This window comes from Armigeres subalbatus, chromosome 1 (assembly GCF_024139115.2).
Source record: "Armigeres subalbatus isolate Guangzhou_Male chromosome 1, GZ_Asu_2, whole genome shotgun sequence".
Lineage (NCBI taxonomy): Eukaryota > Metazoa > Arthropoda > Insecta > Diptera > Culicidae > Armigeres > Armigeres subalbatus.
In genome coordinates, this window is record NC_085139.1 from 34,588,246 (window position 1) to 34,600,481 (window position 12,236).

The following is a 12,236-nucleotide window of genomic DNA, read 5'->3' on the forward strand; positions in this document are numbered from 1 at the left end:
GCCAAAGCGGTCACTGCTATTGCCTGAATATCTGCGAACATTGGTAGCTCTGCTGTTTCACCGCAGACACTTAATTTTAATTCGACTTTACAACACTTACCGACGTTTGAACCTACTAAATAAACGAACGATAGATACAAACTGGTTCTTTGTCTCGCCTCTCTTCAACACGTGTTAAAATACACCGTATGATTATGTGGCATTTTCAGTTTTAACTTAAATTCTTAAACTTCAAAAGTGAAATAAATAGATAGATGATGCTTGAAAAAAAATGTAATTGATACCCCAAAATCCGATATCATCAAATTTAAAAAATAAGACAATTATTAGAAAATATTTTAGTATGTTCATTTCCCGGGAAATTCGGGAAACTGATACATAAATCCCGGGAATCGGGAATCCCGGGAAATATGATTTCCCGGGAAATCGTTTCCGGGAATGGAAGCCCTAATTGCCACTGGTGTCACTGGTGCTGCTGTGTTCGCTTCGCCACGTCGCTGGGCGTGAAATCTTGTGAGACCGCTCCTAGCGGAATCCCGATCAAAATGGCTTACGCGCGCCGTAAAACAGCTTTCTAGTATTTAATAAATAGGCCCGTAGGCCCCGCCCCTTTGTGATCTGGTATGGGTGAAAATATAATGTACACTCAGAACGATTAATCAAGGGGCGGGGCTTCTTCTTCTTCTTCTTCTTCTTCGTTGGCATTACATCCCCCACTGGGACATTGCCGCCTCGCAGCTTAGTGTTCACTAAGCACTTCCACAGTTATTAACTCCGAGGTTTCTAAGCCAAGTTACCATTTTTGCATTCGTATATCATGAGGCTAACACGATGATACTTTTATGCCCAGGGAAGTCGAGACAATTTCCAATCCGAAAATTGCCTAGACCGGCACCGGGAATCGAACCCAGCCACCCTCAGCATGGTCTTGCTTTGTAGCCGCGCGTCTTACCGCACGGCTAAGGAGGGGCGGGGCTAATGGGATTAATTCAATATATACAAGAATGATGCTCTCCGGCGCACGCATAGCAGGAATGACAATATTAAGAAACTAAGATGAACCTCCGATCTGTTTTCACAGGGTTCTAGTACTAATTATCACATTTCAGGAAATCATTCGATCAAAATATTCTATCGGTGAAAACTTAAGAAAATTGGGTTTTAAGATTTTACAGGGGTTAGACATAAAGGTTGAGATAGTAAGAAAATTGTCGAAATTCAAACTAGCATAACTTTTCGTAAAATAATTCACCATTGGATGCTAAATGTTTTCTAGGTTTTACCTCACATGAAATTTCATTTCGGTCTGAAGGTAGCTGAGATATTCCGGAATTCTGAGGTTGGTGGAAAATGCATTTATTCCACAGATAGTTTTCATTATTTGAAACGTAAGATTTGAATATTGTTTATGCCTTCTTCAGGAACTAGCACAAATACAATGCAGGCTATATGTCGATAATCCGCAAGGAATTCTCAGATATATGGTCCTTTCCGTGGAATTAATTAAGGGAATATAAACGAATTGATTATCGAAATCATGGAAAGTAGTTGTTCAAGACGATGATAATAGAGATTTTCAGGATCTTAATGTGGACTGACTTCCTTAGAATATGTTGGGGGAATTGGTTAGTTTTGGAATCGATCGGAATTGCATGCTTATGGATTGGGTATCGTATTTTTGATTTTATTTAAGGGGCAAGCCAGAGTAAACGTGACGAGCAATGCGACGCGACAGTGCAATTTGACAGCTCCTTGATAATGCTTGTTATTCTTTTATGTGAGTCGCGCCGCATCGCATTTACTTTGGCTTGCCCCTAAGACTACGTAGAGATTCTCTAGACCATGATATTCAATAGCCACTCTGTAACAGGTCTTCGGTGCTCCGGAATTGTGACAATTGGTTCAGGGAATATGACCAAATTGCTAACGAACGAAATTATGGTAATGTGGGTATCAAACTTTATAGTTATGCTAATCGATGACTATTTAGACATTTTCAAGATAATAATTATATCTGACTATCCATTAGTTGATTCCAGATTCGACAAGAATGCCATTTTATGTTTTTTGAACAAAAGTTGCACTCACAACAAAAATATTATGATAGTTGTTGCTTATATTTTTTTCATTTGGTAAGCAATTTTGGCAATTACTGATTTCATATTTCTATGGCACCTAGCAACTGATAAAGATTAGTCAGTGAGTTTTACAGTCCTGAAAATCTAATTAAAACCAGAGCAAGAGGTAATAACATACATACAAATATCATAACTTGATATTAATAAATGATACTCGTCATAGATAAGTTACAATGACTGTGACACGACTTTAATAATTTATATGGAAGTTGTTGTAACCAAATCGGTCTGAATTGTGTTGATAGGATGATAAATACCTCAACCATGTTGTTATTGTGTACTACACAGCTGTCATATGCATATCTATCCCATGTTTGCTGGGATTTCCTATGTACATGGGACAATTATGCGTAGAACGGCAGTATATCCGTATTATAATAACTGAATTAACATGCATTTGATATTCGTGAACATGGTTGAGTTACTATTTCTGGCTATTTCCGTTATATGCAAAGCTCTCCCAACCCATAGATCATTGCAGTATTGGATATTGAAGTGTTTTAAATTTATTTCCTCTTGCTAGTAGTTATCGTTTTCAAAATATGAAAGCTAATATTATAGTTTCGGTCAGTGTAAAGCTCTCCACATAGCGGTGATGATGCCTTATTCGTGTCTTTGTAAGAGTTAAAAGGCTTACAAGCAGAGATGCATCCTGAACAGAACATGAGCCAAGAGCGTGCCTTGGTGTTCAAATTTTTGAACTCTGAACACAGTTCAATGTGCACTGGGTTGGTACGCAAGCAAAACGATCATAATAACTAAGATTCCTTAGATTTGGAACTATGCAAAAACATACGAGCATGCTTGATTTCTATCCGTTAGATGCCCACGTGTTCCATTACTAGCCGAAAAATGAGTAGCATGCCGTCGCTTGAGTTTGTTTTCCTAGGATACAAGTTGCTAAGTTCGGTCAGTGCTCTTCCCAAGTAACATTTTAAGTTTAATAACGCTCTTGAAGACCATAATTTACTCTACAAGAGTGTTATAAAACCAGTATAAAACCAAAATGTTACTAGGGTTGAGCAGTGTGCAGTGTTCAGAACGTTTTGAACACGAACACGCGTTCTCGTGTTCAGATGCATCTCTGCTTACAAGAAAGGTCAAGAATATCATTGATAGGTAGATAGGTCCTGATTTTTGAATCCGTTTATACCCATTTTATAATTTCACGTCGAACGCAATTTGTTTCTAGTACATCGGATGACCATAACTTTCAAGCACATAGTCCGACGTATGGCATATTTTTAATAGGAAATAATGGGGATGATGAATACCAGCCTTTTCAAGCCAATCGGATAACACTGAGTTATTTCACGAAAAATTATGCTGAATTGAATTTTGACATTTTTTCCTATCTCAACCTATATATCTAAACCCTGCAAAATCTTGAAATCTAATTTTCTTAAAATTTCACCGATAGAATATTTTGATCGCATGATTTCCTGAAAGGGAATGATTAGTACTTGAACCCTGTGAAAACAGATCGGAGGTTCATCTTAGTTTCATAATATTTTCATTCCTGGTATGCGTGCGGCGTGCGTGAGCCATTTTGATCGGGATTCCGCAGAGAGCGGACCAGTTCTGACTTTAGTTATAAAATGTTGATTATTCAAAATACGATAAGGGTAACATCAGAAATTTGACCCAAGACGAAGTTTCTTCATATTACAAAACATTATCGCTTGGGCACGGCAAATGCTGGGTACCCTAGCAGCACACATGTTGCACTGAAGTTAATGCAACTCATATGTGACCCGAATCAGTCACAATCAAGTTGCTGCAACTATTTTTGACTGACTTGTGCTGCTCGGGTAAAGCGTACCATTGATACTTCGCGTACCTGAAGGAATAAAATAGACCCCATCTCGCGGTCCTTAGCCTCTTACCCAGCAACTCCTATCTCTACCTTCCCGTGGTGCTGGCCGAGATACGAGCAACCTTATAGAAGATCGGGTAACCAACCCCGGTGGGAACTATGGTCGTGTGCTGACAGGGAAGGGGGGGGGGGTGGATTTGTTCCTCTCCGGAGGAGCAAATCTTACTGAGCGTCTGTTCTCCATGTCAGGATCGGCTGCCAGCGAGGGATTCTAAGTGAAACTGTGCACCATGGTCCACCGGGAATAAGGAGGAATGGTCCTCCGGAAATTTAGGGGGTTTGGTGTCAGGCCCTGCAAGCCACCAAAAAAAAATCACGCAACGAACAATTACACTCTTGAACTCCAATCCTCAAAATTCTTAGATGACTGAAATCCAATTCTTGGAATTCTTGAGCGACCCGAAATGGAACATGTATTCCAATCATATCCAAATTGTTAAAAATGAATCGGCGCGCCTCCGAGTATGTTCTTACTACGACGATGGTTATTGAAAAACTTTTGAAGCAGTAGCGATTCGAATGTTTACAAAAATTTATCTTGCAGAAAGCACACACAGTCAAGTTGGTATGACATAGAGTATTTAATCTTATATCCGTTAAATTTTCTGAATCATTGGATGGAAACCTACCCACTACTGTTTCTAGCATGTAAATATTTTTAGCTGAATTAGTGCGAAAAAGGTTATGAGGAAAGGTCTTTGTAAGGCCAATTTGGCCACTACATCTCTTATTGCTTTACAACGGCCATACATTAAAAATAATGTTTAATGAGAAACAACAAATTATGCACAGTTCACCAATTGAATAGTTTTCTCGGAACTAGAAAGCTATTCTCACTGTACATGCTTCAGAGTTTCTTTAATTCAAGACCAATAACGATGCCGGCCACGTCCTCACAGAAAAATTAGTTCGACACTCATTGCTACAAGAGACCGAGGAATCCTCTGCATATCCATGAGCGCACGGGAAAGGAATAGTATGTTGGTTGGGAAGGAAATATATTGGAAATCGCCTTGGTAAGCGACTAATTATTTTATTTGAACGACGCCATATTCATGATGATACAAACACGGAAAAGCAACGTGTGTCTTACATATTTTCCCGAAGACTGTTTCGATATCTTAACTACTTCGCGACGACTAAAACACGCAATGCACAACGCGTGCTCGAAAGCTACTCCGAAAAAACACGCACTGAACTGATTAACTATAAACAATGCCACACAATGCAGAACACAATATTTCGGCAGATCGCGCGATCGTTCTGCTGTCCGAAACAAGAGAAAACACGCACTGGACTGATTAACTTTATTACCGGCCGCGCAATCTCCATACATTAAAAATAATTTTTAAATAAAAATCCACATGACATTTAATGTTTGAGAAAATGTGAAAATTTTTGGAATGATTTCTGAAATAATTCTTGAAGTAAATTCCACGGAAATTTCTGGAGGATTTTTTGAAACAACTCGAGGAAGATCTCTTGGAAGAAAGCTTGGGAGGGTAAATTCATTAAGATATTCTGGGGGAGTTCCTGATAAAATTTCGCGGAAAATAATGCAGAAGAGTTTGCTAGGTGATATCTTGACGAAATGGGTAGTACCTGGATAATGTTTTTGGGGACTTTCGGCAATAATTTCTGAGAAGTTGTACTAATAAGATTGATGGTTCTCGGCGATGGCATTTTAATAAGTAGCAAATACGTTTTTTGCGCCAACATTTCAGTAAGTCGGATGTACGAGCAAAAAATACATTTGTTACTAAAATATTAGGACTACTATCGCCAAATTAATTCAAGCGTTTCTGTAGATGTTTCCGAGTACTTCCCAATAATTTTTCTAGAGAAATTTCTGTTTGGATTCTCAAGGAAATTTCTGGAGATGTTTTTGGAGAAATTTGAAGAATTTTTGTACCAATTTCTGAAAGAATAACTGGAAGAATTTTTTGAAGGAACTCTTTTAGGAATCAAGGAACTTCTAAAAAATTCTTTAGAATTGTTGAAGGAATTTTGGTAGAAAACCTGCAGGAACTTCCGAAAAAATTCTGAAGGAATTTCTGGTAGAATTCTCGGAGGCTGGATGGGAGGTGGAACTTCTGGAACATTTCCCGGAGAAAATTCCGGAGGAATTTCTGGACGAACTTTCCAAGAAATGTCTGAACAGAGTACCAAAGGAAATCCTGGAATAACTTCCTGAGGAATTCCTGGAAAACTTTTCGTGGGAATTTCTGGAGGAACTTCCGAAGGATTTTCCGGAGGAATTTCTGGAGGAACTTGCGGAAGAATTCCTAAAGGAACTTCCGGAGCAGTGGATCACAACCTTTTTCTTGATAGGAACTTTTACATCCATTGGCACTCCCTATTTTTTTTTTTTGAAAAACGGACCTGAAAACTAACGGAATACATGGTTGTCCAAAAGTTGTCTGAAATCAGCATTATTCCGTGAAAGTTTTCTATTCCAATTAACTTCTATCTCAAGCTTCCTATGAGACTCAGGACTTTTGGTGGGTTCCGAGCATCCTGAAAGGAAGTTTCCGAGAAAGGAGGCTTCCGAGCCTCTCGAAAGGAGGCTTCCGAGCCTCTCGAAAGGAGGCTTCCGAGCCTCTTGAAAGGAGGCTTCCGAGCCTCTTGAAAGGAGGCTTCCGAGCACCGAAAGGAAGCTTCCTAACCTCTTGAAAGGAGGCTCCGAGTCCCCTGAAAGAAAGCTTTCGCGCCTCTTGAAATGAGGCTTCCGAGTTTCTCAAAAAAGAGACTTACGAATTTCTAAAAAAGGAGGCTTTTAAGCCTCTTGAAAAAAAAACTTCCGAGCCTCTTGAAAGGAGGCTTCCGAGATTTTTGAAAGGGGGCTTTCGAGCCTTTTAAAAGGAGGCTTCCGAGCCTCTTGAAAGGAAGCTTCAGGCCTCTTGAAGGAGGCTTCCAGGCCTCTTGAAGGAGGCTTCCAGGCCTCTTGAAAGGAGGCTTCCGATCCTCTTGAAGGAGGCTTCCAGGCCTCTTGAAAGGAGGCTTCGAGTCTCTTGAAGGAGGCTTCCAGACCTCTTGTAATGGGGCTTCCAGGCCTCTTGAAGGAGGCTTCGAGCCTCTTGAAAGGAGGCTTCAGGCCTCTTGAAGGCTTCCAGGCCTCTTGAAAGTAGGCTTCAGGCCTCTTGAAAGGAGGCTTCCAGGCCTCTTGAAGGAGACTTCCGAGGCTTCTTGAAGGAGGCTGAGGCCTCTTGAAGGAGGCTTCCAGGCCTCTTGAAGGAGGCTTCCAGGCCTCTTGTAAGGAGGCTTCAGGCCTCTTGAAGGAGGCTTCGAGGCCTCTTGAAAGGAGGCTTCCGAGCCTCTTGAAAGGAGGCTTCCGAGCCTCTTGGAAGCAGGCTTCCGAGCCTCTTGAAAGGAGGCTTCCGAGTCTCTTGGAAGCAGGCTTCCGAGCCTCTTGAAAGGAGTCTTCCAAGCCTGTTGAAAGTAGGCTCCTAAGTCTCTTGAAAGGAGGATCCAGAGCCTTTTAAAAATAGGCTTCCAAGCCTCTTGAAAGGAGGCTTCCGAATTTCTTTAAAAGGAGGCTTCTGAGCCTCTTAAGAGGAGGCTTCCGAGCCTCTTGATAAGAGACTTCCCAGCCTCTTGAAAGGAGGCTTCCTAGCCTCTTGAAAGGAGGCTTCCTAGCCTCTTGGAAGGAGGCTTCCTAGCCTCTTGAAAGGAGGCTTCCGATCCTAAGCAACATTTTAGCAATTTTAGTCGTGTGGTGGACAAAATAACTTCACTCGATTCCGTGGAAAATTCTAGATGAGATTTGTAATGCGAGGTTATTAATAAGCATATATAAGCTCACATAACACGATTTTCGGCAGAATTTTGGGTCAAATGTGTTATGTTTTGTCGATTATTTGTAGCTCCGAGCTTGATAAATTACATAACTAATAAGGGGCATTGGGGTAAAACGAGGAACTTTACCACCTTTGTATGATGTCCCAAAAAGTTGTCCGCCAATACTGAACCGAGATAGTGAAATTATTCGCGTTTTGGACAATGTTTTCCCATTGTTCACTGTGCTGGTTGTAGTGACGAAATTCAATAGGTTTTGATTTCTTGATCGCCATGCATATTATGTACAATACAAAGTTTCTGAATAAAAAAAAAACATAAATATCAAAACTGCATCAATAAGCTTTTATTGCAATTGTAATACACCTGCCATTACGCATTTCTGTCCGAGGTACCCCCTGGAGCCAGTAAAAGTGCTCTCAAGGGTACATGTACCCCAGGTTGAGAACCGCTGTCCTAGAGAAACTTCTGGAAGCTTCCGAAGATATTCGAAGATTTTTTGATGCATAAAATTAGCGCACGCCGACCCACGCCGCCGCCGCTGGCTAAAAATGATCTTTCACGCCACCGCCGATAAAATTTCAAAAACAGCCTGAGCCTACCATGCGTCTCCATCTTCCATATTTTCTTCACAGAACGCTGTGAATTACTATTTTCATTTTGACTTTCGTTAACAAAGCATCCGTATAAAGTGTTAAGGTAGTGAGTTCGAGACGAGGATAATGCTTATTTTGAAAACTGTACTGTACAAACTGTTGAAAAAAAAAAATTACCCAGTAAGGTGGAACACTATTTTAAACAATAATATTAAATTGCTTTCAGCAGCGAATCATTTCACTCAAACTAACAATGATATGGAAATGCTAATATCATCTTCCAAACTTGGACGTACATGTTCATGATAGAATTAGAGGCGAAAGTATAGAATTGATAGTTCCGTTAGGATACGGCAGGCATGAAGAATGTTTTTATAGAAGTCGATTTGAAAGCGAGCGGAGGGCAATATTTGTGATGGCACATATCACACGACCTTCTTTCTGCCAAGCTCCCGTATGAAGGGGGAGGGAAGAATATCAGTGTGGAAGCTGATAATAAATTGTTTCGTAAATCGTTTAACTTCACGTACAAGTAACACACACGAAATCATTAATTTAGTCAAACTAACAGTTCCCCCGACAAAGAAGTTAGAAGGTTATTCAGAGTTTAGGACCAAGGGGCAACTAACTCTAAACTTTCGACAGTATCCAGAAATACTAACAAATACTAGCGAAAAACTACGTCATATCAACGGTAAATTGATCGAAGAGCCCTGGTTGGGAAAGCATGAAAACGACGCCACCCAGTGAATACAGTACACCACGTTTTATGCAACACATAATTTCAGTCTCTTTTGAATTTCTAAAAAAAAGCCCTGAACAACTATTTCTATTACCAATAATTTTGGAATAATCTTTTGGGCCCCTGTTTTGGTTTTATGGCATTAGAAATATAAAATGTGGTTCTAGTGTTTTCTAGAATCTGTAGGAGGTAGAAAACAGATGTTTTCAAAACGGGGGAGCACTGTGTTTCATTAACTAACCAGCAAACGCCATAACAACCGAACTAGCAACCGTATCGTTGTTTGACGAAAATCATGGATACTAGAAATACCACGAAATACTATTGCGGGACAATGAGTAATATTTTCGCAAAGTTTAGAGTTGGTTGCCCCTTGTTTAGGACTGATTGTGAATTGGTCAAACTTTGAGGAAAGAGCAGGATGATCCAGAATGTTATCAGGTGAACCATCAGAATAGTTTCCTTTGAAATATGGTTTCTGTTATAAATCATAGAATACCTTCATTGAAAAACTAAGATTTGCAATAAATTCCACAAAATGAGTTGCGCACCTATCACTGAAATCAAGACAGTTTCACCATTGCAATAAGTAAATTCAATTAGATATTTTAAAATTATGTTTTAAATGATACCTCTACTATTGGTGCGGTATCCCTAATGCAAGAACAGACAAAATGCAAATTCACTTTTTAATTATGTATAAATTGAACTGTAAACTGTGCTTTCTCACATCACGAGTCGAGGACCTCTACTATGCATTGAATACACGCCTCGATGATGAAGTTTGAGAAAGGCTGGTAAGCATAATTAATCATTAATATTAAATAAAAACCGGAATAGATTGCATGAAATGCTATCTTCACCAGTCCGGGCAGCTACATCTTTGGAAACTCACCTGGTTGTCATTGACGTAATTCCTTGCGTTGTTCGGTCGGTGCTGCAGTATGTCATAAAAATCTCAACGATTTGATAATGTTAATGATAATAAATTAACTACTAGTTTAGATAGAATAAAAGTTGATAACATTGAAAAATCGCACACGTTCTGGCTCAACAACAAAAGCAAAAAATTAATAACTTCTTCTCCAAACCGCTTTTGCGCACTGCTCACTAGAACAACCTTTTCCACTACTACTAAATATTGCTTCTGCACACACCGACTCTACTGTCGGCGTCCGGCCCTGGTGACCTGATTTCGTTCGGCTTGTTCCTTCTCGCGCAGTTCTTTGATCGCTCCGACACTTCCCCACATCACTTTGGCCGTCACCTGGGTGGCCCCTGTCACTTGGGAACCCGTTCCCCCGTTGGCACTGCCGTGGCTGGATCCGTTAGCGTTTTCGTTAGTGCCGCCCCCATTGCCGGCGGCGTTCCTGCTGGACCGGGTTGAACCGGACCTATTGCCACGAGTGCCATGGGCATTGGCCGCATAGGTGGCATTGACGTAGTTATTGTTTTGGTCCTTCTCACGCTCACAATTCTTGCACTGATAGGACATTTTCGATGAACTTTGTTCCGCACCCGCACAAAACGATCAACACGCCTGAGCTGACAACAAATTGCAGTTTAGCACCTACGTGAAGCTGTGAAGCTGGAAACTTATGCAATCTACACCGCACACTACCGATCGACGGGAGCCCGTTTCGCAGAATCACGCGAGTGGTTCGTCAAGACAAGTTTCGTCTTCCAGATGCAAGTGCGCATTGAAGTCTCGCGAGCCCAAAAATGCTGCGATCCACTACCACACAGGCAAACTCGACTCACGATCTCCCAATTGAATGAGATGGGATAGGCGATGGGGAGGCCGACAGGTTGTCAGGTGAAGTTGGATCTTTGTGCGAGTTCGCGATATGGCTCTTTTTCCTCTTCACCCAACGAATCACAAACGACGGAGGCCTTATACTCTGGAATGTTATCTCCGTGTTGACATACACTGCAGAACAACGACGCTGCAACCTCGGAACAACAGAAGAGAGAGGCAGGCTCACCCGAAAACCCGTACAGGCCACGAAAAACAAAAACAATAAAATATGAAACCTTTGCCACACAACACCGCATCGATCCGAGTAGATTAGAATACATTGTGCGCAAAGCTGTGGCGAGCTTGCGCGATCATACACGGACGGGAGGGATAGAAAGAGAGCGATCTTCCGAACATGATCTGGTTGCCGTGTACGATCCATTCGCTCAGCCGCGACGACACACAGGTGTGTTGCGATCTTTCTCAATTTATCTCACTCTCCTATATGGTGGCACCGCGACGACAGGTTCGACGGTGGCTTCACCCAAGCAGGCAAGTATCACCTGTTCGATATTCGAAAGCTCGCCAACTTGCAGCAACGGAGTATTCAGCGCGATCTTCGAGCGGCCGGCTCGTTCTCCGCAAGATGGGTGAAGGTATGCGTGTGACCAAGTTTATCTGGCCGGTGATGGGTCGTTGAACTTTGATACTACTTTGGCGAAAGCTTCTCCAATTTTGTTTCGCCTCCTTTCTTCCGGGTTTCGTTGGTTTCAATTGCGCGCTTGGGAATCCCCACATTGACTGCTGGGCGTGTGGCGTAGGTAAGGTAATGTAAGATCAGACCGAATTGCAATGCACCAGCCTTCGCTCATAAGAGTTGTTTGTAGCTTATTTAGTGTTGGGGATTTGGGGATGGTGGTTTTAAGTATTTATGGATAATCAACGTAAAAATATAGAAAGGTAAATTAGACGCCCAGGAAAAACCATAGGAAAGTATAGCTGCTAGACTGCATGTAATCGCATGTCTGTCTCTTCTTCTTCTTCTTCTTCTTCTATGGCTCTACATTCCAATTGGAACTGGAATCCTGCTTTTCAAATTAGTGTTCTATTAATTGAAAGCTTTCTATGCCCGCAAATGCATGAATATGGGTCTTGTGTGGCAAGTGCAATGGATACACTGTGCCCAAGGAGTTAAGAATGTTTTCCACCCGAAAACATCCTGGCCCGAACCGGGAATCAATCTCGCTATCTCCGGATTTGAAATCATTTGCCTTGCAAGGCTAACTGGAGACCCCTATGTCTGTCTCGAATTCGTTGAATATTTTAATCACATTGGACAGATACACGATTA

General features: G+C 41.3%; 1 protein-coding gene across 1 annotated transcript; it reads right to left on the reverse strand.

The window, feature by feature from the left end:
• Window positions 1-10,045: 10,045 nt before the first annotated feature.
• On the reverse strand, window positions 10,046-10,917 carry LOC134208270 (transcription factor SOX-4). The gene has a single exon (XM_062684297.1). The coding sequence runs from the start codon at window positions 10,640-10,642 to the stop codon at window positions 10,310-10,312; it is 333 nt and encodes a 110-aa protein (XP_062540281.1). The 5' UTR covers window positions 10,643-10,917; the 3' UTR covers window positions 10,046-10,309.
• Window positions 10,918-12,236: the final 1,319 nt, after the last annotated feature.